Source organism: Dicentrarchus labrax, unplaced genomic scaffold (genome assembly GCF_905237075.1).
Source record: "Dicentrarchus labrax unplaced genomic scaffold, dlabrax2021, whole genome shotgun sequence".
In the NCBI taxonomy this organism is placed as follows: Eukaryota; Metazoa; Chordata; class Actinopteri; family Moronidae; genus Dicentrarchus; species Dicentrarchus labrax.
Window position 1 is genome coordinate 8856413 of NW_026136701.1, and position 27992 is coordinate 8884404.

General features: G+C 40.1%; 3 protein-coding genes across 5 annotated transcripts; 2 read left to right on the forward strand and 1 right to left on the reverse strand.

Annotated features, from left to right (window-relative positions):
- The first annotated feature begins 693 nt into the window (after window positions 1-693).
- ro60 (Ro60, Y RNA binding protein) lies at window positions 694-7197 on the forward strand. Of its 3 annotated transcripts, none has more exons than XM_051398069.1 (9): window positions 694-789; window positions 1673-2276; window positions 2898-3118; window positions 3503-3649; window positions 3747-3884; window positions 3979-4095; window positions 4433-4549; window positions 4758-4904; window positions 5420-7197. In XM_051398069.1, the coding sequence occupies exons 2-9, from the start codon at window positions 1691-1693 to the stop codon at window positions 5570-5572; spliced, it is 1626 nt and encodes a 541-aa protein (XP_051254029.1). In that variant the 5' UTR covers window positions 694-789; window positions 1673-1690; the 3' UTR covers window positions 5573-7197. The 3 variants fall into 3 exon arrangements, with proteins under 3 accessions (XP_051254029.1, XP_051254039.1, XP_051254020.1); XM_051398079.1 differs by lacking the exon at window positions 694-789 and adding an exon at window positions 817-1063; XM_051398060.1 differs by lacking the exon at window positions 694-789 and adding an exon at window positions 817-1059.
- Window positions 7198-8008: 811 nt separating this feature from the next.
- Window positions 8009-27770, forward strand: cdc73 (cell division cycle 73, Paf1/RNA polymerase II complex component, homolog (S. cerevisiae)). The gene is made up of 17 exons (XM_051398090.1): window positions 8009-8175; window positions 8893-8998; window positions 9127-9196; window positions 9427-9489; window positions 9712-9764; window positions 10134-10222; window positions 10441-10654; window positions 11762-11860; window positions 12349-12427; window positions 12663-12727; window positions 19149-19206; window positions 21750-21785; window positions 21957-22044; window positions 24391-24552; window positions 25275-25375; window positions 26594-26735; window positions 26893-27770. The coding sequence occupies exons 1-17, from the start codon at window positions 8045-8047 to the stop codon at window positions 26927-26929; spliced, it is 1593 nt and encodes a 530-aa protein (XP_051254050.1). The 5' UTR covers window positions 8009-8044; the 3' UTR covers window positions 26930-27770.
- On the reverse strand, window positions 14738-18225 carry LOC127362457 (beta-1,3-galactosyltransferase 2-like). Its single transcript, XM_051398174.1, has 2 exons — window positions 17730-18225; window positions 14738-16502 (listed from the first exon to the last, which is right to left on the reverse strand). The coding sequence occupies exon 2, from the start codon at window positions 16342-16344 to the stop codon at window positions 15088-15090; it is 1257 nt and encodes a 418-aa protein (XP_051254134.1). The 5' UTR covers window positions 16345-16502; window positions 17730-18225; the 3' UTR covers window positions 14738-15087.
- Window positions 27771-27992: the final 222 nt, after the last annotated feature.

Sequence of the window (27992 nt, forward strand, 5' to 3'; positions counted from 1 at the left end):
TTTGTTGCTGATGTACTTTTGCTCAAGTAGAATTTTGAATCCAGGACTTGTTATACTTTTACTATTTTCACACTGTAGTGTTCTTACTTTTACAGACGTAAAGGATCTGAGTACTGAGTGAATGCATATTCCATTTCATTCATTTTACTGCTCTGCATGACCTGGTCACTCCCTGCTTGAGAGTGAACTGAGTAGTCAAAAGTAAAATCAATGTTTTATGACCCTCTATTGTGAGCCAAATGTAAAGAGAAACCAATTTATGATCCACAAAATTTGACAGTAGAGACGGAGAGAGAGAACCACATACATCGGCTTTAACACACACACAACTAACAAGTTCAACACACACTTTCATAATGTGCCAAAGACACACACGCACACACACACACACACACACACACACACACACACACACACACACAATGGGTTTTTGTTTTGTGATATTTGTACAATGTATTTTTTCTTTTTCTTTTTTCTCTTTAATTCCTAATGCTTTGTTACTCTCATGCCAATAAAGCAAACTGAATTGAATTGAGAGAGAGAGACACAGAGCTCTCTCTCTCTCTCTCTCTCTCTTTTTGTGTGTGTGTGTGTGTGTGTGTGTGTGTGTGTGTGTGTGTGTGTGTGTGTGTGTGCGTGCGTGTGTGTGTGATGGTACTCTGTATCCCAGCATCCATCGCGGCCCCGCCCCTGGTTATCTCACTGACGGTCGCTCAGAGGGGAGGCCTCTTTCCATCTGGCTAACGTTAGATGAAAACTTGAGCACTGTGCACATAACGTTATATTGTGGTAAGTTCGTGTGCTGTTTAACATCAATACCGCTTATTGTCGACCGAAACATTTCGATTAGCAAACACTGTGTTTGTCGTAGAGCCACATAAATGTACTTGAGGTTAGCGTAGCTAGCTGTCCATACCAGGCGGGCTGCCTCTAACCGCCTCGCCCAGCTTTGCTCTCCGGTGTCCGGCTGGGAAACAGCTCAGATGTGGGACTAGTTGTGGTCGGAGGAGACCGGATGGTGAACACTGCTTTTACAGCTGCAGCTGACAAACGTCAGGAGTAGGTTGGGCTTTTTTTTTTTTTTTTTTTTTTTGCAACACAACTAGCTTGATACGTATTTACTTTGATTACAACATTATTAAAATAGGCTAAGCCAGTTGGCTAACGTTAACTAAATTACTTCTTTGCTAGCTTGGCTAAGTTAGCCTACTTAAGGTTGACTAGCTAACGTTAGTTAGCGGTTATTGTTTTCGACCATCCTCTATGAACAGCTCAGTGTGGCGTGTATCTGTCTCATGTGTATCATCATGTCCTGTAATCGGCTTTAGTTATTTCTGTCGGTGCACTGAGGCAGTGAGTTGGTAATGTTGCTGACTAAGTCGGTGTTATCTTGTGTTCATGGGGGCTCTCTGGTTAGCCATTGACAGCAGTGTACTGGAGCTCAGACTCATGCTAGTTTGGTAATGTTAGGGCTTTGCAGAGGGGCATTATTTGCAATTCCACACCAGCATCATGAACGGGAAATAAACCTAATAAATCTGACCCGTGCTTAGTTCCCCTGGTTATTTTGATCAGTGATCAGATTTTTGGCAAAGTGAAAAAGGTTCTTTCACTAAGTGTCACTGCTATAAAAAAGTTAGTAAGGTTCCCTTTTCACCACTTTCTGTTTCAGGCTTTCTCTTGTGTTACAATGGAGCCATCGGGAAGTGCTAGGATGTGTTCGTCGAGCAACCACACCCTGAACTCAACAGGTGGTGGTTGCCCATGGGAGGTCAGCGACAAGGCCAGACTGTGCCGGTTTCTCTGCTATGGCTCGGAGGGAGATATATACACTGCCAGAGAGGAGGGTCACGTCAGCATGGAGAATGCTGGAGCCCTGCTTTCCTTGCTGCAGGAGGGTCGAGGTGCTGAGGTGGTGGAGGAGATAAAAAAGTTCTGTCAGGATGGGCGAGCTGTCGGACTTGGCCCCTCCTTTTTTGCCTTGGCTTTGTGCTCCCAGCACTCGGAGGTGAAAACCAGACAGGCGGCGTTCAAAGCTTTGAAGGAAGTTTGTCGGGACCCTGCCCACCTGTTTTCTTTCATCCAGAACAAGAAGGAATTGAAAGAGGGGATGAAGTGTGGGATTTGGGGACGTGCCCTGAGGAAAGCAGTGTCTGACTGGTACAATGAGCAAGATGCCATGAGTCTGGCTGCGGCAGTGACCAAATGTAAACAGAGAGAGGGATGGTCACACCAGGATCTGCTCAGGCTCTCTCACACCAAACCAGCTAATGAAGGTGAATTTACGCAGACCCTCATTATACGCAGCTGTTTAGGGGATGGGCAAAAACATCATCCACTTCACATTACAATATCCCTGCCTTGCAATACATAACTTTTTCACAACATTTATCTTTTGGGAAGCTAGACGTATTAATTCAAGTCTGTATTTTTTTAGGACATTGTAGAATTTTAAGGAGAAATGCTGTTTTGAGTTTATAAATGATTGTTGGAGATGGCCGTTTTACCTTGCTACATTATATACACTAATTGTGCAGTATATGGGACTACTGGGTCAGCAACAGTAGTAGAAAGGCAGTTAAGTAAAATCCCAATATGTGTGAGCTTTATTAGAGATCTGACTTCACCAAGTGTTGTAAATGCTACTAAGTCAAGTGGTATGAGTCAGTGCCTCCAAAGTCGTAATAACAAACCGAAAACAGCTGTAATACCTTTTTGTTTTTATGTTACAAGCTACCACCTCAACTATGACCTTCAAGTTAAATTAATAAATTAATTTTAAGAAAATGAACAAATGCATGATCTTCACCAGCTTCTCATTTACTTCATTGCTACTGTGTTGTAAGATTTGTCTGTTCATTAAGTAAGACTGAATGGTCATATCTTTGTGTTTTCAGCAATCGCCTTGATCAGCAAATATGTGACAAAAGGTTGGAAAGAAGTCCAGGTTGCCTACTCGGACAAAGAGAACTCAGAAGAGGTTGTCAAAGTCCTTTCGTATCTTGAAGTGGTGGAGAAGGTCAAGCACAGTTGTGATGAAACAGAGGTCATCACTTTAATAGAAGAACACAAACTGGAGAGGGAACAGCTGCTGACAGACCACCTTAAGTCCAAACAGGTAATCGTCATTGTTGTCATGAGATTAAGACTGGAGGATTATTTTCAGTAACAAATGACACTGTATAATGGCAGTGAATGGTAATTAACAGTTTCCACTAAGGATTTTTCTGTGAGTCTGGGGGGTTTACATTTTTCACAGTTCAATGCTGTTTTGCAGCAGATTCTTTGTCATTTGGAAATAATCAATCCAATGAGAAGTGTGCCATTCTGGCTACACATTCAACTGCATTTCCCTGCATACTTTTCAAAGAAAGAAATAAACAATGAATATGTGTGGGGGCACATCCTTGGATGGGCTACCAAGGATGTGCAACTGTAGTACTCTGCTCCGTTTGGTATTATTCTGATTTAGGGATATGTGTTGTTTTTTTTTTTTCTGGAGGTATGGAGAGCTTTGTTGAAGGAAATGCCTCTCCAATCAGTGCTGAGGATCTTGGGTAAGATGACGTCAAACAAAATTCTTGAACCAGGAAGTCCAGAAACACAAGCTGTATGTGACAGAATCCAGAGCGAGGCGGCACTAAAGAAGGTAGGATCCGTAGATCTTGCTAATTCATTTACAGTTGTGCTTTAAATTAAACCTGAGTCAGTGTTCAAGTATTTAATGTCTGTCTTGAAATTACCAGGCAAAGATCCACCCTTTCAGCCTACTCTTGTCCTCTGAAAACTACAAAAGAGGCCAAGGCTATCAAGGTAAAACAAAATGGGAAGCAGACAGCAGCATCCTCAAAGCAATGGACTCTGCCTTTTACAAGAGTTTTATGGTAGGTTCTCCTCTAATTTTACAGCTTCTCAAATACTATCAAAGAAGACAGCAACCAGCCACATTAGCTAATACTGTTGCAATTCTGCCCTCAGAACGTGGAGCCTGTGGGTAAACGCTTCGTAGTAGCAGTAGACTTGAGCACATCACTGAGCAGCATTGTCCCAGGGACGTCAGTCAGCACCGCTGTTGCTGCTGCAGCCATTACCATGGTAAGATAAAACTAGAGCTAGATAGCTACACAGCGTGTGGCTAACTGGTGATCCAGTTGGAACAGCTGCGTCTGCCGCCCCATCTTTGGAGGAATCCTGGGTCAAGGAATTGGTCTGTTGATGCATGCTCTGGATTCCAGCGAAATACCTTCCGCATTGCGATTGTCTTGGCTGGACCCTCCAGGAGTTATTCGCTGAGAGAATTGTAATGCTTTTGTTGTGCAGCACTATATGTGCGAGAGAGAGAGAGAGAGAGAGAGAGAGAGAGAGAGAGAGAGAGAGAGTTTTTGCGATAGTGATGTCATGCTTTTCTTTTGACCTCGATCTCTGTGCTCAGATTTTTGCAAGGACAGAAGCAGACACGCATGTGCTGGCCTACTCTGAAGGAGCTTTGGTTCCATGCTCTGTCTCTGCTGACATGACTCTTGCACAAGCAACAGTTGAACTGGTTAAGGTAAGGCATGTCACAGCATCACAAATTAAGAAATTGATTACAATTACTGATCAGTATACTGTTGGAATTTAGGGAATTTTCCAACCATCCGTGACTACACAATATCTGTTAAAAAGTGTCTAACAAATGTAAGTCAGTTAGCAACGCATTCACTTTGACTTCTCTTGCTCTTGAACTCTAATTCAACTATAACTCTTCTGTGTTACAGATCCCGGGTGGGAACACAGACTGCACCCTTCCAATCACATGGGCTGCGGAGAATGGGAAAGTAGTAGATGTGTTCATCATTCTGACCAACAACCCGTTATGGGCATTTACTGCCAGCCCAGTGGAGTCTCTGAAGAATCATAGACAAGTATATTCATTCATTCATGTCTGCTTGGGGAGTGGATTTGATTGAATAATGTCTGCTCTGATAAATATTGCTTTTGAAAATAGGCTCACACAAGTAGGAGGATAGAATTAATTTGCAATTTGATGGTGAAGTGAATGGGATGAGGTTCTTTTTCATATTTATAGTAGAGCTGATCCCTGCGCTCCTGAATTTCCAGAATGTTATTGTTTGTTAGATAGACAGTTGTAATAGGGTTGAGTGATAGGACACAATCAGTTTTATGTAAAATTACCTGACAGTTACTAAGAGCACATCTATCTATCTATCTAGGTACCAAGTCCTATAAACTATAACTTTGATTTCTTTCTACCAAAATACTAATTTGTCATCTGCTCCCTTTAAAATGTTGTCTTTATCACAATAAGGAAAGTGTTATATTTTGCCTTTTCATCAGTATTATGTGCGTACATACGTACATGTGTTTTGCAAAAACAATTAACCAAAATAACATTTTCTTATGTGTATTTTCTCAACAGAAAACAGGAGCCAATTCCAAGTTGGTGATGTGTGGGCTGACTTCCATTGGACACACCATCGCAGACACAGAAGACAGGGGTTTACTGAACATCTGTGGCTTCGATCTTGGAGCCATGAGCGTCATTCGTAACCTCGCCCAGGATCTGATCTGATAAAGTATTGGGACTGCTGCTGGCCCACTTTGTTAAGAGTACAAAAGGAAGGCACAATGTGGACCAATATGGCTCACTTAGCATGTAGAGTGCCACGAAACAGCACTAATCCAAAAGATGTTGACAGTTACAATTCCAATTTCTCTTTTTGTATCACGTCGGTTACAAGTTAGTTGACAAAGTGTCCAGCGGGCTGGACAACACTTGAAATGTTGTGTGTGTATATATTTTTTCTGAAGTGTGAAAAGAAGGTGATAAGACACGATATGTAATTGCATATCATGCTGTCAATAGTTTAAGGTCTAACAGCGCTCCGTATGACGGGCTGTGCTTTGATGGTTTTGGTGAGACACTAACCCATTCAGCAATAAATTCCACTAATTTATAGATGTTTGCTAATTAAATAAGAGGAACAATGTAGGAGTCAGAATGTTTAAGGCCCAGTGCAAATGTAGGTTTATTTTGTGGGGATTTACTATAGTTTGTAGTATGTATCTATAATATGATTTTAGCAGGTTTGAAATGATGGTAGAGGCAGTTTAAATCTGAAAGCCTGTCTCTATGCTTTATGTAGCATTATTATAAATTATTAACAGATATACTGTTAGAGAGAGGAATTACAACAAAGCACCAAAAGTTGAAAAACTGCAATGTATTCTGATGACTTTAAGATCTTTGATTTAGCCTAGTTACAATTTTAGTAGTTGTATTAACAATTGTTTTGCCCTAAGCCAATGTTATTTTAAAACTGAGTTGTCTGTTTTGCTGTTGTCAAAGTTATTCTGTAAACAGAAATACCCTTGGTGCTCTTAAATGTGATCCATTTTGGGGGGAATATTTGGGATTTTCCTTTATGAAACAATAATGCCAATGTTTGGGACTGTAAGTCAGTTTACTGTAAGTTGGAGAAATGCACTTGTTCTCATATTTTAGTCTGAATTCTATGCATTACATGCATTGTGTAGGAAGGTTAAATCATAGCTATTTAACAACTGTTTACCAAGACTGAATCTGCTAGCACTCTTCTATATTTTTGATGTAAGAATGTTGGTTATGCAAAAGAGACGGATAATTGTTACCTGCCCTGGAAGGAAATTAATTGAATGTACTTTTGTAAAACATGTAACAGTAGAGATTTAAAGTACGCTGCTTTATATTTCTCCAAACAGAATAAACACACAATGCGTACATACAGAGTTTTAGCATTAGTGACACATTCATTTTGGCGAAATGGAAATAATGTGTAGTCAACAGCAATTGCTGTTATTACTGACGGCATTCACCAAACTTTTTACTGATCATTCATTCCCGTGAAATTCACTCGTAAAGAAGAAAAAAACATTTCTGACCACGTTACTGTGAAGGATTTTTGTCCACACATGCCGATACTGTCATTTTCAATGTTAAGACGAGGTCGAAATGCTATAAGCTAAAATATTTGTAGAATATGATCGTTGATAAAACTTTTGTAGTTGAAAGTCTGAGGTATGGTAGTTCCCAAGTGTTTTACCACCATGATTAACTTCTTTTCTATCATATTGTCTGATGTATCCATTTTGCTTAACATGCAAGTACTTGACTGTAGTGGCAATTAAAACCCCTAATAAACACTTTGCTGCTCTTTAGTCACTGTTGTGGTGTTGATTTTTTATGGTACAAATAACTGTGTGACTTCTTGAAAGCTACGTTACTGTCGTGTGCACACATCACAGACTGACTCCACTTAAAATTATGTTTTTCTTGTTCCTACAGTCAGATGTTTGATCTTCACTGTGCAGAATGATGTATGTGCAGAGTTTGACACTAGATGGATGTTTCCACATTCATCTGCTGAAAGTGGAAAGTTTCTGTGTTCATTGAAAAGGAGAATTCTTTTTTTTAAGGGGCGGGGCCTACGAGCATGTCATCACAAATAGTTAGGAAGTCCGTCCTGGTCCAGTATGAAACTTGTACAGTATGATGTAGAAACTTGAATCCACCAGTGCACATACACTGAGAATGGACTTTACAGTGAAGTAGGAGTCATCTTGTGTCCAGGCAGAATAACACTACAAATGAACAAAAAAATCATATTAATCATTTTTGGAATTTTTAATAAGATAGAAGCAGTAGATGTCTTTTTAAGGATTTTAATGAGGAAATTGTAAAATACTTTTTGCAGAAAATCACACACAAATGATCGTGCTAGGCAGACTATTTGTAAATATTATGTCTTAATAAATGTCTGGAGGGGAACTTTAAGCCCATCCTATGAAAGTGTCCTTGAGCAAGGCAGTGGGACTTCACCAGAGTTGTGTCTGCCAGAGCCCAAAAACTAATCTAAATTAAAAATTACATTTGTTTTTATTTTTTTTAACCCGCAATAAAGGGGAAATAAGTCTAAAAAGTTTCATTCAGTTCAGGCATCCTGCGAGGCCACATCATGTTGATAACTGGGGGCTTCGCAAACACACTACAACAAGACAAGTGAAGATGGCGGATGTGTTGAGTGTTCTCCGTCAGTATAACATCCAGAAAAAAGAAATCGTCGCTAAAGGAGATGAAGTTATATTTGGAGAGTTCTCCTGGCCGAAAAATGTCAAGACCAACTACATAATCTGGGGGTATGGCAGTGCTAAAATATGCATAAATGTCTCCTGTAGGCCCGCAGCTCCAGCTCATCGGTACCTTGTGGTGCTAGTAACGGCGGAAGGATCGCTAGCTACTAGATGCTAAGATGCTAACTTAACTCCTCTCCCCGTTGTTGTACTTTAAACTTTAAGCACCTTTGGTTACTCTGACGTGATATTTAAGTATTTTGCCGTAAACCGCAGAGCCTCTTTTCCGGCTTCGCGCGTGTCAATTTCTCTTTTTTTTTTTTAAACTTAAAATGTATTTATGAAAGCTGCAGCTAAAGTTGCAGTAGTAATGTGATGCTAACTAACTAGCGACGTGAGCTAGCGTTGAGTTGTGTTCCCATGGTGTCAGTGGTCCAGTGGTCCAGTGGTCCAACTTGTGTTTCTAGTTTCTATTGGCGTTACTATAAGCAGCCTTGGTCACGGTGCAAAGAGCAAACTCTGCTCTTGTAATGAAGAAAGATGAAGTTGCGCAAGGATTAGTAGATTAGCAAACCGGATAATTGTAAATAGTTCGGTGTGGAAGTAACGTTAATTTTATACTTTAGCCAAGTAACGTGAACGTAACTATATAATAGACTTGTGTAATTTAGATTCAGCGGAATGTGCCACCTGCAGCAGTTTTTGTACATCTCAGTCATATGTTATGATGAAATTAACTTGAGATTTGAGAGATGTTTGTTCTGTTCTTTGCTTGTGTTTCAGTACTGGTAAGGAGGGCCAGCCCAAAGAGTACTATACTTTGGACTCTATCTTGTTCTTGCTCAACAATGTGCATCTCCCGCATCCATCCTATGTGCGAAGAGCTGCAGTAAGTGCCTGGATTAACTATCAAACTTCCTTATCCTGTCAGTGTCAGTAATTAATTACTTATTTGAGGATACTCAAAATATGTTGTGTTGAGTGTTTTTTGGTGACATTATTGTATGTTGTTTGTAGACAGAAAACATCCCTGTTGTCAGACGACCTGATCGAAAAGGCTTGCTCTCGTATCTCAATGGCGAGAGTTGTAAGTAGCACCAGCGATATCTATTTTAATTGTGTTTCTATTGTGTGCAGAATTTGTTTGTGTGTCCTCCTTCACTGTACTTATACTATGACCTGATTTCATTTAAATTGTTTATTGACTAAAACATTATACATTAATGACCAGTTTAATTGATAAGTGAGGAGGAGCTTAGGTGTAGTTGGTGTAATTGGTAAGATGTTAATGCAATTTCTTATTTTCTCTTTTCACAGCTACATCAACAAGTATTGACAGAAGTGCACCTATAGAAATAGGTTTGCAAAGGCCAACACAAGGTGAGTTCACACCATATTTGCTAATGGCATTTGAAGAGCTACCTGTAGTAATATACAGGTGGAATGTATTGTTTTCTGAGCATAGGTCGACTGTTAGTAAAAGCTGACTACAACCTAACTATCTTGTTGCTATCTACAACATACTTCCTATTAGTTGGGTAGTATCTCAGTCAGCAAAACCAACTGGATGCAGTGAAATAATACACTGTTCTGCTTTTTTAGTCAAACGAGCAGCTGACGAGGTATCTTCTGAAGCCAAAAAACCAAGGATTGAGGTAAGCTGACTGAATGTCTTCTGCTGACAGTTGCTTAGTATAAACACTATACTCAACATGTTAGTGCAGCTTTAGAGCATTTTCTCCCGTATCTCTATTCCACTAGCAGAAGCAGTTCCACTTTAGTGAACAAGTGCAAATGTGAGCAGGGAGGTCCTGATCCAAAGTGAAGTAGACCAAAATATTTTTAACAATGTAAAAGAACAGAACAATGTTATTATCGTTATACATAAAGTTAATCATTTTGTTTATGAAATTGATCAAAGTGAGTATTAGTGAAAACTAATGAATCAGCACTGACCTGGTGCATCATTTATAGTGTTTTACTCTTTAGTTTGCTAATAATGTGTACACTGATTTCATTTTAAGGATGAAGAGCGAGTGCGTCTGGACAAGGAGCGTCTGGCTGCCCGTCTGGAGGGCCACAAAGAGGGCATCGTGCAGACTGACCAGATCAGGTATAATGGATTTGCCCCAGCTGTAATTATATACACTGTGCTTTCTGTATTATAAAGTAATATCCTCTCCAGTTTAAATTATTTCAACTCTGAGATTCACCTCTGATCAATAATCTTGATTGCTCTGGATGTCATGCTTTACTAGAAATTGATACCCACAGACCAGTTCCTCGAAGCAGTGAGCTGTTTGAATGATCATAACTTTTTTCTTCCTCCAGATCCCTGTCTGAGGCCATGTCAGTGGAGAAAATTGCAGCCATCAAAGCCAAGATCATGGCCAAGAAACGTTCCACCATCAAAACAGATCTGGATGATGACATAACCCTGAAGCAGAGAAGCTTTGTGGACGCTGAGGTGGATGTCACCAGAGATATTGTCAGCAGAGAGAGGGTCTGGAGGACCAGGACAACCATTCTCCAGAGCACTGGAAAGGTCAGAGTCCACTTTATCCAATATATCTATATATCCAATCACAGTGATATTTCTCTGCAAACTATTCTTTCTGTCCTCAATCAATCGTGACTATTCTGCGGCAAAAATAACCGAATGCACAAATATATGTTTTTAATTTTCAGCAGTGGAGCAACGCTGACACACCGTCCATGTCTTTTACATTGACATTACATTACATTACACATGACTGTGAAAGTCTTTCCAAACACATTGTAAGCTGAGGTACATTTCAAGTTATTCAACATGCCTTTTTTATAACCATGGAGAAATTTACACCCTCTTTTAATTGTAACCCTTTTGTATTGCTATAAAAAAAAAAAAACAAGGAAATACAGTCATGGGCACGTTCTATGCAGCGACACCTTCAAACAAAGCACACCTCGATATGAGAAGGTTTGCCAGATATGCATTTTGTGATGTGAACAATAGGGAACTCTTGCTGAATGAACAGTGCCGGGGTTCGCTAGAAACAAATTCCAGACCACCATTTGGAGCTTTGGAGACTACTTTGATTGAAAGCAGCTGTCCTATTTTATCAAAGCTGCTGTACTCTCAGGGACAATGGCTCTCCAAATAAAAAAACTGTGAAAAAAATAATAAGTGTGAAGCAAAGTGAAAACAAACACTCAAACACTAGATGGCAGCAGTAGCATGATTTTCATCCAGCTTTGTTGCGTTCTATCCTTCTGCCACGGTTTGGTTATCATGAGGCAAGACAATGTGAAACTCAGTCCACTGAAGAGTTTGGACACAGGATGCTGTAAAGGTCAACTATGTTGCCTGAAGACGCTGTAGTTATAGAGTTCCCATACAAGAAAGACTGAAATCTGTTAAAGACCAGCATTACATCCAGCTTTTTACTTTATAATATCAGGCTAAAACTCTAATGTGCCTGTAGATGGCAGTATGCATTGTTTTCTTATATAATACTGAATAGGCAATTTAAAAGCACATAGTAGTTACTATGCAGGACATAATTTTCAAATGTGTTTTAAACAATTTCAATAAAGGACAATTTCATATTTGTCTGTTTACATTAAGGATGGATGAGGCCTTCATATACTTACCTGTGTTGCTCCTTTGCAGAACTTTTCCAAGAACATCTTTGCCATCCTTCAGTCAGTGAAAGCCAGAGAGGAAGGGCGTGCTCCAGAGCAGAGACCAACACAGAACACTACTCAAGCGGTAAAAATGACGTCTGTGTACAAGAATATGTGATGCATAACAGGATACAGAGGCTGCGATTCAATGCATTGTTATATTATATTGCGATTTAAAAAAAAAAAAAAAAAAAGGAAATCTAATCATAGAAAAATTGTCATAGTACAAAGAACACACCACCATCAGTATTAGATCTTTTGCAACTAGAACAGTGGGATTCACATTTGTATTTATCACAGTTGCTGTAACATCCAACATCAAAGCCTTCAGTTTACGATGCTATTGGTTCTTTTTTAAATGTTCAGGGAAGTTTAAATAACTAGTGTTTGTATACTAATAGCTGTACACTAATAGAACATGACAAATCTTGACATTACCTGGGAGGTTGTGTAGAAAAGGTCAGTAGTTATTTAACTCTTTAGTGCAGCAAAGGGACTTCTAAGGCTTTGACTAAACGGTGTACTGACATGTATGTACAGTAGTTAATTGTTTGTGTTTCATGTTGTCTCCAGGACCCATCCCTAAGGAACAAGCAGCCTGTCCCAGCTGCCTACAACAGATACGATCAAGAGCGATTCAAAGGAAAAGAGGGTAAGTTTTACTTGTATTTTACTGGTATCAATAAACGCATGTAAATGCAAGATAAATGTGCATGTAGAGCGCATTGTAAAATTGCAATGTTTTTCTTAGGTGGGCACATTGAGTGTAAGAATTGAAAGGTGCCAACTCAATATTTGTACATTATCTTTTATTACACTTGTGCCTTTGCAAGGAACCCATTTTCTTCTGCCAATAATCTGCAAATTATTGTGTGGTGTTTTCCTAGAAACTGAGGGTTTCAAGATCGATACCATGGGAACCTACCACGGCATGACCCTGAAGTCAGTGACGGTAAGCTCAAAGCTCTGCTGTTTGCTTGATAGTGTTGTAAGATGGCTAATCCCAGAGCTACAGTGCATGTGAATTCCACTTCAGCAAAGAATTCATTTTATAATTATTGGTATCTCCTAGAGTAGCAGCTAACCAAGCCAATAAGTATTAAACTAACAAGGTAATGTGTCAAAAGGCAGAACTTTTTTGTTATTTTCTCAAAAGGAGGACAAATGAGTGTCATTTAGTGGCCTAAAGCCGGACGAATGGCCACCCTACTCCGTGTCTTGTTGAGATGAAGATGACGACGCTGATGTTGTAGACGCCGGCTTCTTAAAAACAGTGCAGTTGTCCACCCTGAAGTTTGTTCTGTGCATGATGAGGTGCTTCATCATGTTGCTAGTATTCCCCGTTTTCCCCGAAATAATCTTGCCGCATTTGATGCATTTATTTGTACCCGGCGCCACAGGCGTGTAGTACAACCATACTTATGAACGTTTTGCTGCCTGCATCTCGGAATGCCAGCCAACTCCGCCACAGACTAAGCGCGCACGCTTTACCGCCATTCAAAGCAAAACCATAGAAACAGTCATTTTTTTCTTCTTTTTCTTTTTTTTCTTCTTTTTCTCTTCTGGGTAGTGGGTACAAAAAGAACCGATTGCAGGTAGGGATGCACCGATCCACATTTTTTCATTTCCGATCCCGATACCTGAATTTGGATATCGGCCGATACCGATACTATTCCGATACCAGAGCTCTGTTTGCTTTAATATTATTATTATTATTATTATTGTTGATTTTATATGAGGCTGAAATAAACTCCTCAACAGGCCAAGTATGATATGTACGTATGTATGCATGTATGTCCCAAAAGGCAACTTGAGGTGAGTATAAGGTCAGAAAAGGAAGTCAGAATAACAGGAAATCCTATTAACAGGAAAAATCCCATCCTGAAAACAAATATGCAACTGTAAGGGTTTCAAATTGATTGTCATGTCAATATTTATTAAATTCCCAAAATGTCAAATATTTGAAATATAAGAAAAGTGCAATAAGTGTAAATATCTTACGCACACACACACACACACACACACACACACACACACACACACACACTAATCCCTTTAGCTTTCACGTTGTCTGCCTGGAGTTTACCTTGTTTTTGGAATGACTCCAGAAGTGATTCCTGACAGCTCCTTCTGTCTTTCTGCCCCTGCTCTTCTTCTTCTTCTTCATATGGATTTCCGGCACTTTAGACGCTTTTAGGCGTATTACTGCCCTCCTCGGGAAGTCACTCTTAGGATAATGTTACTGCTTCAAATTTTCATATATAGCCCTGTATCGTGTAAGAACTGTAATACTACTTTAACAATCAAGTGGTGGTTCTCCTTTTGACCCAACAATCCTTGTGCTCTTTCGTGTGGTGCTTTATTAAATGTTTGATTGCGTTCGTAGTGTTGTACGACGCGAGGGAGCTTCCGCCTCTCTGAATCACGGCTTTGCTAGCTGGCTGCAAACTGCAGAATGGATTCCTGAGCGGAGGCATGTCTCATAACTCTGTCTCATTGAGCCGCACCTCCGTTCAGGAAATCCATTCCACAGTTTGCAGCCAGCTAGCAGACTGGCCGGCAGGAATCACCTGTGGAGTCATTTCAGCAGACAACGTTAAAGCGCAGACATGGCTCATGGATATCGGATATCTCCGCAGGTTGGATCGGGAAAATCCAATACTTGAATTACGCCGGTATCGGTCCCTATACCGATACTGGATCGGCCCCATCCCTAATTGCAGGTATCGTTTGACAGGCGCAGTTTCGATACTACCTGGTACCGGGTTGATTCTGAACCTGAAAAGTATCGAGATACCCAGCCCTAGTAATAACGGGAACTTTTGTGCTACATTATGTCCTCAAATGTAATTTCCAAACATAAATATTGTATTAGGTTGATACATAAAAAGTGGCTTGCCCCAATCTCTAGTAGCTGACGTCATGCGTGAACTAACTTCTTTTGAAATGACTTCATTGACTATTTGATGCACATGTGGGAATATTTTTATTGGCACTATACCCTGTGCACATTTATAAAATACATACCGTAGATCTTACCTTATTGCAAAAAAATAGATTTTGCATCACAGTCAAACTTATCCTTTTGTAAATATAACCATGTACATAAAATCTCTAGTAATTTCACTCACAAAAAACATTTTTCATCTCTTGTGTACAAAATTGGCAATCATTTAGAGCACATCATTAGTTTTTACACATCTATGCAGAATTTCTATTCAGTTCCCATATCCCCATTGTTTTATGAATCCCTTGATATCAAGTAAAGAAGAGCATGTGCTGAGATTTTTTTAACAGTAACATTTTCAGTTATCAAGCAGGTTTCTCTTTCATTCTGTGTGTGTGTGTCCTGCCTGCTCTCACCCTCATTGTGTTGATGCAGGCATTGAGTTTGTTGCTCTGCAGGTGATGCCAGTATTTCAGTAGTTCATTGGGATGAAACCCATGTGACGTTATCAGATGGCTGTACTTGCAGCTGGAATAAGACACCCGCCAGTGGTTGAATAGGAACTCATTGGATGGAGGAGTGGGCTCGATCTGGAGCTTGGCCAGGCATATCCCCACATACACATCCTCCAGATGCAAGTGAGGGACACTTAGCGATGCTCGATAGATTTTCCTTGCCAAGTCTCCAGAGAAGACGTAACCAGTCCCAGAGCAGAAGGTGGGATACTTGTCACTTGGGTACAGCTCAGGGGGCATGTACCACTTGCTGTTTTTGTTTCGGTTGGGTGCAAAGCCTCTCATGTTATTTCCGGTGAAGTAGTTCATTCTAGGCTTAATTTCTGGCCTGAGCAGCTTGTAAATTAGGTACTCTGTGTTGACGAACATGTCACTGTCAGTCTTCATGACATAGCTGGCTTGTGGGCAGTGAATTGCCACCCAGTTCATTCCCATCAATGTCTTAATGGTCAGGTTTTTATAGGAATCCATAAAATCTTGCTGAATTATATCGTGATATCTCCGGCTTTCTGCTTCTAGCATCCTCTGTTGTAAAAGTCCCAGCTCTCCCTCATTTTTCCCCAGCAGAAACAGCCGGATGAATCCCAGAGCCGGAGCCACACTCTCATTGCCCCATGTCTGCCGTATGGCGTTTCTTGCCTCCACCTGCCGAGCTTCAGTGGCTATCAGCAGCACTAGAAATGGTACAGGCCTGCTCTCTGCACATTTGTCTGGCTCATTGATGATATAAGTGAAAGGCCCACGGGTTATAGGGCCACTAAGTTCTCCCTCTACATTGGCTGCTGAAGTGTTCTCAAAACTTGGGTCACCTGGAGAAGAGGAGACACTCAGCTTCTCATGGGAGTTGTTGTTGGCAACAGCCTTGAAAGTCGGCTGAGGAACAGTGACAAACCTCCACGCTGAATGTTGAGCACTGACGTTCCACTTGGCTTTGGTGGCATGATGTTCACCACCCCCGTACACCACGGGATGGCGTCTCCACCATGGCACACCTGTGACCCTAGGCAGCCACACCTGGTGGACCAGAAAGACCAGTACACCCAACAATGAGAGGAGATATAAAAGTTTAGCTGTGTATGTACAGCAGTGACGTCGTTTCCACTGCATGGTTAGGGCATGACTAATTCAGCCAGAAAGTTGTCATTGTAAGGCCAGTTGTCAGCTGCTAACTGACTTCCCATATATACAAATCACTTGGTTTTGGTCGGCCAAGACAGCTGTAAGGTGCCAGGAGTCCACCCTAACGTTGCATCTCTAGTGATTGCCTAGGAGACAGAGGAGAGTAATAAGATAAGACAAGTTAAGCATGTAACATTAAAGCTGCTATAATCAATCATTTTTATATTGACAACAGATGGATAACTACATGTATGTGAAAGGTGGCACTTTCTTTGTCTTTTGTAGAGAACTATCACACAACTCTGCACTTCCCCTACCCTCTGTAGAGTGTCAATTTTTTTCCGCTGTGGTTCACTCTTACTAATCTTTAAGCATCCACCACTGCACGCTACCTGCACCAAACCAAGGGCAAACAAAATATGCAACTAGCTGGTGAATTTGAGATATTTTCCAGGAAATGGCATAAACCAAGACAGAGCTAAAATGAAGGTGAATATCAGACTTACATCCGTCAGGTGGCCAGAGGCACATCTCCAAATGAATGATAACATTGCTTAGTAACTTCTGGGTGTGTAAAGAAGCAGCTGTTTGCCCGCACGTTTGACATATAAACTTGAAAAGTAAAAGGTCACTGTTGTTTACAACTAATTTTCCCGGCCTCCAGGTGTTTTAAAAATCTTGTAATGTTTTATGATTCTAGTCTTTAGTTGAAATGTCTCCCACAGTCTTTGTTACCTCCTGTGGTGTTAGGATAAGTAAAGAAAATGAAGGTGATTGTGTAATGAATTTAGGGTTTGTGTATTCTGCACAAAGGTTTTCCCCTTTGTAATGGTTTTATTAAGTATGCATTTTATATTCCAAAAATAAATGTTCTTCCTGTTTTCAGTTGGTAGTGTCTAGCCGTTACAGTCACATCCACAGGATGACTAATTGTTCACTGAACTTTGATTCAGGCATCATAATCTTCAGTAATTTGGTTAAAAGGCTATTCTGCTATCTCAACTCAGTTTTTTGCTCTTGAGCACTATCCGGATTAGGATTGGTTTTTGAAAGAACAGCCTATGTTTGCGGGCTGCTAGCACCCTGAAGTGGAGTGTGTTCTCTCTGTTTTTTACTGAATTACACACTACCCTCTTAAAGGACCCCAACAAGACAAAGAGTAGTTTGTGAGAGCTCACAGAAGCACTGAAAGACTTCTGTTGGCTTTCTTGCATGCATCAACTGAAAACGAGTGTTTCACTTGTAAAGGCACACCCTTTACATCCTGTGTAGTACATTAAAACAGATCGGTTTTGCAGCATGCAATATTTCCTCAGTGTAGCATTGTGCTAATGTGTGCGTTTGCATTTTAAGCCTTCACAGCATAAACTCACCCGTTTAAATGTAGGTTCCCCCTCTGCCTTTGCGCATTGTCCCCAGAGGCTTGATGCTAACGGTGCTATGCTGCTGCTGCGTTTGGCCGGAGGGAGTAGAGAGCTGCAGCCCTGGGTCCTCTCATTGTCCTTGCTTGTCGTATTGTGTATATCAAAGCAGCAGTTGAAAGATGAGGTTTATTTCTGATGCATAAGATTTGCATCTCTCTGTATTACTGTGCTGATCCCTGTTTCCTCTCTCTCTTCGTCTTTGATTCACATGCTGTCATGTTAACTTCCCTCCCCCCATGTGCTTCGCTTCCCTTTTTTTTGATTCCACTCTCACCCTCCTCATTTAACAGCCCCTTGCATTCTGCTCTGTGCTGTCGTGTTGTCTGTAAGAGGGCTAGAGGGGTGGGGGGTGGGAGAGGAGGAGGAGGAGGAGGAGGAGGAAGATGAACAGGAGGTAGCGCTACGAGTTGTGTGTTCGTTCTGAAAGGCAGCTTCAGGCTTGGTGGCAGTACGCTCCCCCACCACGTCACGCCGTCTCTGCTGCTGTTGCTGCCTGCTCTGTTAAAGGGGAGGGGGTTGGGCTGCTGACCTATTTGTATTCACGCCCACTCTCTAGAAAGGAAATAAGCATTATCTCTGTTTGGCGTGCTGTCAAGTAAGAGGAGAGGGAAGAGAAGCCTTAATGTCGGCACTTCCGCAAATCTTAAAGGATTGCGTATTACCTCATTGAACAGATCTGAAATGGGTTCTTACTTGATGGGCAGTGCAGAGTGTCTTTTAATGTGTCTCCTGCCAATCTCTTGTACTGGATAATGATTAGAACACTATTTACAACAATGTTTGTGCACTCATTCGGCCGTGGTGGTCTACAATGCCCGAATGTTAATATTCAGGCATTGTCATTTTGAGACTGCCCCAGTAAGACTTTTCATGCTTAGTATTGTACCGTAGTATTAGTCTATGATGCAGGGATTATCAGAGCACAAAATAATAAAATAGTCTATGCTTAAGTTTAATCTCGTTATAAGATGATGGTTAGACAAACAAAATAATATATTTATATTATATATATAATTTGTTTTTATATATATCTTTTATGTATATTTATATATATTTTAATATATATTTATTTTCTCTCTCTCTGTCTGTTGTCACTTTGCATACTTGAAAAGGGGCAGAACGAGATGCAGATTGTCCACTAGTTAATTAAACTGCATCTTCCACAGGATAATACAATATACAGAATACATGCTTTAAGAAATGTAGAACTTGTTAGAGGTAGTTGATCGATTGAAGATATTTACTGGGAAAGAAAGATGCTTTGTTTACATTTGCACCCTTACTAAGACCCTTGATGGCAGAAATGACATACTGTACATTTAAAGATGTATGTTTATGAATAAGACCCTTGGGTGTTGTGTTTTCCAGGAAGGAGCATCTGCTCGGAAGGCCCAGACCCCAGCGCTACAGCCTGTCCCTCGTCCAGGTTGGTGTCCACATACATTCATGCACATGTCTGCCTACAATGTTACTGTAAAGTTTGAATAATGTAAATTTGTTTTAAAAATACTTTGCAAATGTGCAGTACTGAACAGTGGGCAACGTGTTTCGCTTGTAGCTTCCTCAGCTTCGCTCAACAAAATTGCATGAGCACTCGCAGGTGTGACAAATAGGCCGCATCTGGGTCACATGACCGGTCATGTCCCATCACAGTCTTAATTTTTCATTTCAAAATGTTTTATATATTTTACAAATGTGAGAGCATCAAAAACATGAAATACAAAAATACATGCAAGATAAATTTAAGAGCAGCATGATTAATCTAACAGAATCACAAGAATTACACATTACATACAACATGACATACAACAAGGAGACTTGTGTAAATGTACAGCTGGAATATCCTGTGGGTCCTACCACTGTCCTTGTACACCACTAAATGGGAAGGCCATGGGACCTAGTGCCTCATCTCTAAATGACCTGTATAGAGAGATATAACATGACATTAATGTCACAAAAAACATTGTGTCCATAAGGTTAAATTGTGTTCAGTTCATAAATACAAAAACCCTCCCTTCCTAAGAGCTGGCTAATCAAATTACCCCCTCTTGGATTGGGTGACACCCTTTCAATGGCAATGAATTTGAGGGAAGTGGCTGAACCATGGTTTTTCTCCCTATAGTGCCGAGCAATGGTATAATCCATGTTACCGTTCCTAATGGCCGCTTTATGCGCGGCAACTCTTAGTTTAAGATTACATTTAGTTTGGCCCACATACATTAAGCCACATGGGCATTTCAAAACATAAAGGACATGAGTGGAGAGAGTTCCTTTAAGTCATACTTATTTCCTGAGTGTGGGGGATTGAATGTCTTAGTATCAAATGTGTTAGAACAATGTGCACATTTCCCACATCTGTAGTTCCCATAAACTTGAGAAAGCCAATTCATTTGTGTGGGTTCCTTATACATAGCACTGACAACAATATCTCTCTGCCTCTCTTGAAGAAAAACTGTGTCAGGTTGACAAATGATTTAAACTTCTCACATTCTAAAATGCTCCAATGTTTGTTAATAATCTGTTTGACTTGCCTAGACACACCGCACAGTATTCCGAAACAAAGGTAGGTAGGTTTGTAGTATGTCTGGAAGGAGGATTAATAATTCGTCCCTGTCCCTTTTTTGTTGTTTTTTTTTTCGATGGTTTGATCAATAAGTGTCTGGTCGTATCCACTTTGTCTAAATAGTCGACTTGGAAGAAAGCGAACGTTTTGACAATAAGCTATATCAACACAACAGTATGTGGAGTTAAACTGGACAGCCCCAATAACCTCCGAATAGTTCTACTTGTTGTTAAATTGCAATGTGAGCGGCAGCCAACAGGGGTGCATTATGTCGGCAGGATCATTGAAAAGGCAACCGTGACTACATTGTGTGTCTGCCCCATTTCTGATACCATGGCAGCAGAAATTTAACAGCGGCGGGCCGCCGCTCCAAAATCTTGTATGTGTGTGAGACACACGTTAGTGGTTTGTTTTTCATGCTTACACAGCATTATCCTACCAATCAATTAGTCACAGTCTTCAGACACTAGCAGCTGATACAGTTGAGATTTTTTCTGGGATTTTCTAGGGGATTTCTTCTTTCCACATTATTAGCTACTAGGCAATGGAGGGGTGGTGCATTTATACGACATGACCAGGTTTTTTACTTATGATATTTTTGGCACTCACAGAGAAAAATTAGGAAGGTCGACTTTTTCCTCACATTACATATTAACACATGACCATACCATAGAAATATGCAGATTACTGGATGAAACTGCCTCTGTGAAAGGGACTTTTGTTTGGTGAGAAGAATCACATGTCTGTTTGTTCACTCCTCAGCAAGTACTGACCCAACATGTTCCTCTGCAGTTTTTTTCTTTTTCTTTTGAGATTATGTGAGACCACATCAAAGCAGCGTCACTCTGTGCTGTGAATGGTGACTATATTTGTATATAGTGGCTCCTTTTTATTGTCTCTATTTCTTATCTTTTTATATTTTCCTACGCTTGATTGTGATTCTTATGTACCAATGCAAATTCCTTATATGTAAAAACTTACTTATCAGATTATGAGGACCTGACTGGCTGACTGTGGCACATTTGCCCTATAGCGGTGACATTGAATAATCGAGAAGCTCAACTGTTAGATGAAAGATGTGAGGAACGCAGGCATTCACCCCTTTTGCTAGCAGTCTTTTATCTCTTTGACTTTATTTTAGCTTTTTAAATGAGCTATCTGCAGTCAGTAATTGTCGAGAAATGGTTCAGCTATACCTCCAGCTAAAGCATTTTATATTTTTACTAGTTATTGTAACTTAGTAGTTAGTGAAGCCGTTCAGCACAACCCTATTCATTTAAAAAAATACTGGTGGGAAAATAAATCATAACAGGATTAATCTATAGCAGGAGAACAGCAAAGCAGTTTCATTCAGGATCATTTGTGTCATTATTTTTCAATTTTTTTTTCTCTCTTTTCCCCTCTAGTTTCACAAGCCAGACCACCACCAAACCAGAAGAAAGGTACATTACTTTCACTCAGTTAGATACTATGTTTTTAGCATTCATGTAAAATACACTGTACTGTACAGTATGTAATACTCCTAGCTAACCATTCTTTGATGTGTAACGTGCGTGCCTCTATTTGACTATCTGTCTGACATTACCCATTTTTCTTAATTACTTTCTCGACAGGGTCCCGGACGCCCATTGTCATCATCCCTGCTGCCACCACCTCACTCATCACAATGCTCAATGCTAAGGATCTTCTGCAGGATCTAAAGTGAGTGTACCTACCTGTTGCTCTTTTTATCTTTCTGTTTATCTTCATTGAATCTGTTCACTGTTGCACTTCCATGAACGAGAAGCGTCAAATTTCCCATTGGATCGCTTTCTCCATGTCCTATGTGCTTTTTAGTACAGGTCGACTTATCGGTTTGGCCGATTAAAGGGCACTGATATGAAACTTGGCTAGTTATAAAGATGGTAGTGGCCAATGGCTGCACAGCCTCGATGGGCTTTCACTTACTGCCTCATTCTGAACTTGGAGTGTTGTCTGAATCATTTGATTGCAACCATCGTATTAGAATGCGACTAACTGATTTTGATTCTGCGATTGAGTTTCACCTACAGCTCCTACAGAGTCTTTGCATCTAAAAATGCCAGGAGAATTGATAAGGATAACTGTTTTTCTCTCTTCTTATAAAACTATTGCTCATTTTAGCTCACTGTATTCTTTATGGTTGCAGACATTAACTCGGGGTGCAAACAGCTAACGTGGTTTCTCAAATTTGTTGTATTACCAAAGTATTTCATTTTTGTGAGACAATTTCCACACAGTCTTGTCCAGTTCGTGCTTCCCAGTAAGTTCATAAAATCTGAATCAACAATCAACGTTAGTAGGCTATAACTTTGTGTAGGCTGCAAACTCCCAATTGTCACTGCATCGATCGATCTTATGCAAGCTTAAGCCTATTGTATTCCTTCCTAATTAAATTGAAGTACACATAAGCATATCATGTACTCAATGCACACTTTGCTTTGTTACACCCAGTGGTACAATTTCCACTTTCTCTGTAATTACAGCAATGAAGTAATGTGCTAACAGGATGATGACAGTTCATGATTATATAACAACTGCATGAGAGGCAGCCCAGATGAAAAGATGAATACACTTTTAACACTATTCATTGTAAACTGTGATGTAACAAGGGATTACAAAGGATGAAAGTCCAGTTTTGAATGCGACAGGGATAGAATCGGGGCTGGAAAAGATCGTCTCGTTAATAAAACACATCATCTATGCTTGAAATTATCTACATACAGCAGCTATGATGAGAGCCAGTCCCAAAGGAGAAGAAATGTCCTGTGATAATGTTGGCCAGGCATAAATTATAGGGATATGAATTACATTTCTTTGTGGATTTGGTGAGATTACATATTTGCCAGCTCAATGTAACATGTTACTCATGTTAGACTGACAATAGGACAATGGAAACAAACACATATTTGCATATTACACACTTGACCTGTTACCAAAAATGGCTGGCGGCACCGCTCATAAACTTTCTCTATACTCACCACCATTTTGAAAACTCTCAACAGAGATGAGAAGGAAGCAAGATGGCTCACTACTTAGCTACTTCCATCATCAGCTCCAGAAAAAGCTCATTCTTTATGCCAAATTTCTAGCCTGAAGTGGCATTTTACTGCACACTGGCAGTCCTTAGTGTTGAGCCCTGGGATCTGTCAAAGCCCCTGATCACTTCTTTAGAAGATTAAGTATATCGATTATTAAATAAGCAACCAATAACGTTTAGAAAGTTGGAACCAAGTATGTTCTAAGTGCATTTAGCTTATCTACACTGCTGGAATAATGCAGCCTAGTAAAAAAAATAAAATGGGCTTAAAATAATGACTACTATGTGTTGTTTTTTTGCACACCTGCCATGTACTAAAAAGTGCTATTACCTGAAATTAGACTGGGTCAGAACAGGTCACATTATTAGGCAGCTGGCACTAGAAACCGATGCAAGAACAAACAAAGCAGTCTCTCCATTCAAAATGATTCAAATGAAGCTATGATAGAAGGTTTAGGTGATAACATCATATGCTGAGCCACCCATGACTTTCTTTTTATAAAACGTGCATAGAACCAACCTGCTGATAGTGAATCATATAATACCTCTTTGATGCAAGTACCAAAAGGGATATTAAGTGAGTTACTGGCTGCACACCTCCCTATTTGTTACTGTTGCTTTGCCTGTCGAGTCTTCCTGACAGCGGCCGTTTTACCATTTAAAGATTCTTCTAAAAAACAATTTTAAAACAATGTGTCACTGATTTCAGACAGAGGTGCACCAAAGCAGCTGTTGATCTGTTTTGTTGGCTGAATGACAACTGTCGCTATGATCCGCTGTAGTTAGCTAGATAAGCTAATGGTAGCTCCGTGAGTTGGTTGAGTTGCAACCTTTTTAATGCAAGTTGTTACCTCACAAACTGATGTAGGTAATTAATGATCTCTTGGCTTTGGTGGTAATGCGGTGTTGTATGCTAGTTAGACATGTTAAAGAAAGTCAAAAAATATAGAAAAAAGAAATGAGTATAAACATTGTTTGTACCGTACCAGGTTTGTGACACCAGAAGAGAAGAAGAAGCAGGGCATCCAGCGCGACAATGAGGTCCTGCTTCAAAGACGCAAAGACCAGATCCAGCCTGGTGGCACAACACTGAGTGTCACTGTACCTTACCGCATCATCGACCAGCCGCTCAAACTGGCTCCACAGGACTGGTGAGCATGTATTTCATTTTTGTTTAATGATTTGTTAAAATGTTTCCACCAAGCAGGAACAGGAACACTAAAAATATTTAATCATTTGTACTAGTTTCTTTTACTTTGACCCGGTTTGATGAAGTACTCATTTTTTGTATAATATAATCACATACATTCGTGTGTTGTCTATTAACGTATGCAAAGGATTTAATCTTAAATTAATCTTTTTCCACTAAATATTCTGTCTTTCGGGGGGAGCACAGCCTGTTGTTTGCCTTAGTCATAGCATGAAACGACCACTTGTCAGTCCACTCCTCAGATGGCCCGGCTGTTGACGCCAGCATCTGAGAGTCTGAGTCATTAGTGCTTGACAAATATGACTCAGGAGATTAAACATGCAGTCTGTGTTATAAGCACAAGTATTGCGTATTTTTCCAAAATTGTGTTATTGTGTAGTTCTGTTGGTTGTGTGGTGAGAGGTTTGTGTTTGTCTTTTCAGTTTCTTTCTTTCCCCATTTCCTCTCTGTTGCATTTTCATTACGTCCTCTCTACCTTTATAGGAGCAGGACATTACATCCTGCTATCGTTGTGCTATCTTGCCTAATATTTAATATAATCTAATATACTTTCATTTAAATGTAATCCCTCAGTATAAAGTGAATTAAATCTACAAGCTAACAACAACATAAACAAACATGTAAAGTCTCTTAAACATCAACCTGTGAATGTTTCTTCTGCAGGGACCGAGTGGTGGCTGTGTTCGTGCAGGGTCCTGCCTGGCAGTTCAAAGGTTGGCCGTGGCTGCTTCCTGATGGATCACCTGTCGACATTTTCGCCAAAAGTGAGTGATAGAGATGAGCAAGTACACTGTTATCTGTATATTTTCAATCAGCTGGGTTTTACGACGGAGTATTAGGGCCAGACTAAGAAAAAAAGTGTTGTACATTTTTTGGGGAAATTACGAGAATATAGTCATAATATTACGAGAATAAAGTCGTAATAATTCGAGAATAATGTAGTCGTTTTAATGAGAAAAAAGCTATCAAAGCTATAAAAAGTTATCAAGATCTGACGTGACCGGCTCAACCAAACAGCAGCCTCAGCCTGAGCCCAGCAGCCGCTGTTTGTCTCAGTAGTACCGTACAGTCGACATGTAAACTAACGTATTGATCATTTCTTCGTTAAACAGTTTTGCTGGCTGAGCCAACAGGCTGACAGTTCTCATAAAATTGCGACTTTATTCTCGCAATATTATGACTTTATTCTGGTAATATTACGACTTTATTGTCTCAATATTATGACTTTATTCTCGTAATTTCCCCCCCCAAAAATATTTTTTTCTCTTGGTATGGCCCTAATACTCCGTCGTAGGGTTTAAACCAGACGTTAAATTGAGCCTGATATTGATCAGAAGTTGCTATATTTATTACAAAACTATTTACAGAACAGCATGAGAATTGAGCTTCAGAGCAATGTTTTTGATCACAGTAGCAAGAGAACTATTTACAGAAGTTTCTCTGCCTCTGCACCAGCGATGTGTTAATGTTTTTGGGTTGTCCGTCCGTCCCTCACTTGTCGCCATTACTGCACTGGCAGAATCACATCATCCCATTCACTGACAGTGGAAATGAGAGCTGTTTTGGTTGATCACTGTTGCCGATCACTTCCTCCAGCAGATTAAATTAATAAACTGAAACAATCAGTTGATCAACAGAAACTTAATCTGCAACTATGTTGACATTGATTGAGTCATTTTTCAAGCAGAAATTCCATTTAAATGTTAAATGTTCCAACTTCTTCAATTTGAGGATTTTCTATTTTTATATGTTTGCAAACTGTTTGGGTTGTACGATTATATTATGTGGAAAATAGTATTTTAGATTACAGCCTTTTTCTATAAGCCTATTTGTAACATGCAACATGTTCCACAGGATCTCCTCGTCATTTTCTTTCCACACATTGCGGTGTTATTGCGTAGATTTAAAAGTGTGGTGCCACCACTGTGATGGCTCAACTCAGATTATCTATATAAATGTGTGTGTGCGTGTTTCCCCTCCAGTTCGAGCCTTTCATTTGAAGTATGATGAGGCAAAGACAGACCCCAACGTGCAGAAGTGGGATGTGACCGTCCTGGAGCTGAGCCGCCACAGGCGCCATCTGGACCGGCCTGTCTTCCTGCGCTTTTGGGAAACCCTCGACAGGTCTGTCTTTATTTTTGTGCATGTTCATGTATACCCATCTGTTTGTTGGCCTCCTATGCTACTGTTATTTGTTACTTGTAGAGAATATTTCTTTTCCATTTGTGAATACAACAGCATTGCACACACTCACCTTTCTTCCCCTCTCTTTTTTTGTCAGATACATGGTGAAACACAAATCTCACCTCAGGTTCTGAGCCCAGATCACAGCGTCCATCTCTGACCTTCCAGCTCTCCTCAGTCCCCTTGCAGAGGTAGCCCCTCTCATCCAAGCTGCCATCTCATCTTCCGACATGATCCCCATTTTAATAGGAGAAGGAGGACAGATTATCCAGTGGACTTCCTCCAACACTTCCTTGAGGACTCCTAATGCAATGCAATCTGCTGGATATGTTGCTCTGGACACCAGAGAGGAGATTTAGGGGATTTTTGTGTTTTTGTTGTAATTGTTTTCTAATGTTTTCATGTAGTTAAAAAAAAAATACCAAAATATGTTTTATATAAAAAGGCAACATACTGTGGAAACAATTTAAATGAGAGATTAAGCAACATGGTGGGGTCGGAGGCAGAGGACGTTTGCATTTTTGTTAATGAATTGTCAGTGAATTCAATTCAGAAGTGTTTAGATTGCAAGAAACGTGAAAATGACTCTTGGTACAAACAGAACAGCCACTGAGTTTGAGGAAAGAGACTTCCTATACACTTATCCTTTTTTATTTTGGGTGTTTGTGGTCTGAATGTACATATAAGATAAAACCTGTCAGAGCCAAAGCTCTTTGAGCAGAGAGGAGGATGCAGGTAAGTGCTTTGTTAATAATTCAGAAAACTACTCTGCTCTGGCTAAGTAAAATGATCTCTGTCTGTTCCTAGATCAGTTTTTGACAGATCAGCACATTTCTGGGTCATGCAATGACCTTGTTAAAGTCTTTTTTTTTTTTTCCCCTTCTTTGTTGGTGTTGTGCTAGAGGAGAAAAGTGATGGAAAGTATTGCTTTAAGTCATCACATGAAAATAGACAATAAAGCCTCAGAGAAACAAATATGTGTGCTGCCTGTAATAGATAATTAGTGTTCACTTTATTAGTAATCTTTTTGTCTCTGTTTAGATTTTATTTTATTGTAAAAGAATGAATACCTGCAGTGAAATCCCCTTCTTTAGGGGACGGGAAACCAGGTTTAACCCCAGATGTCCCAGCTGTACTGTGTTGTACTGTTGTCATTTTATTGCTCGTAAATGTCTTTGGGAAGTCCTGTAAAAGGAG

Excerpts from the sequence above, each read along its gene's own strand:
- ro60 (XM_051398069.1), top strand. The coding sequence starts at position 1,691 with ATGGAGCCATCGGGAAGTGCTAGGATGTGTTCGTCGAGCAACCACACC. Across the intron at positions 3,119-3,502 it reads ACCACCTTAAGTCCAAACAG|GTATGGAGAGCTTTGTTGAA; the intron begins GTAATCGTCATT and ends TTTTTTCTGGAG. Across the intron at positions 4,096-4,432 it reads CTGCTGCAGCCATTACCATG|ATTTTTGCAAGGACAGAAGC; the intron begins GTAAGATAAAAC and ends CTCTGTGCTCAG.
- cdc73 (XM_051398090.1), top strand. The coding sequence starts at position 8,045 with ATGGCGGATGTGTTGAGTGTTCTCCGTCAGTATAACATCCAGAAAAAA. Across the intron at positions 19,207-21,749 it reads ACAGCCTGTCCCTCGTCCAG|TTTCACAAGCCAGACCACCA; the intron begins GTTGGTGTCCAC and ends TTTCCCCTCTAG. Across the intron at positions 25,376-26,593 it reads TGTCGACATTTTCGCCAAAA|TTCGAGCCTTTCATTTGAAG; the intron begins GTGAGTGATAGA and ends TTTCCCCTCCAG.
- LOC127362457 (XM_051398174.1), bottom strand. The coding sequence starts at position 16,344 with ATGCAGTGGAAACGACGTCACTGCTGTACATACACAGCTAAACTTTTA.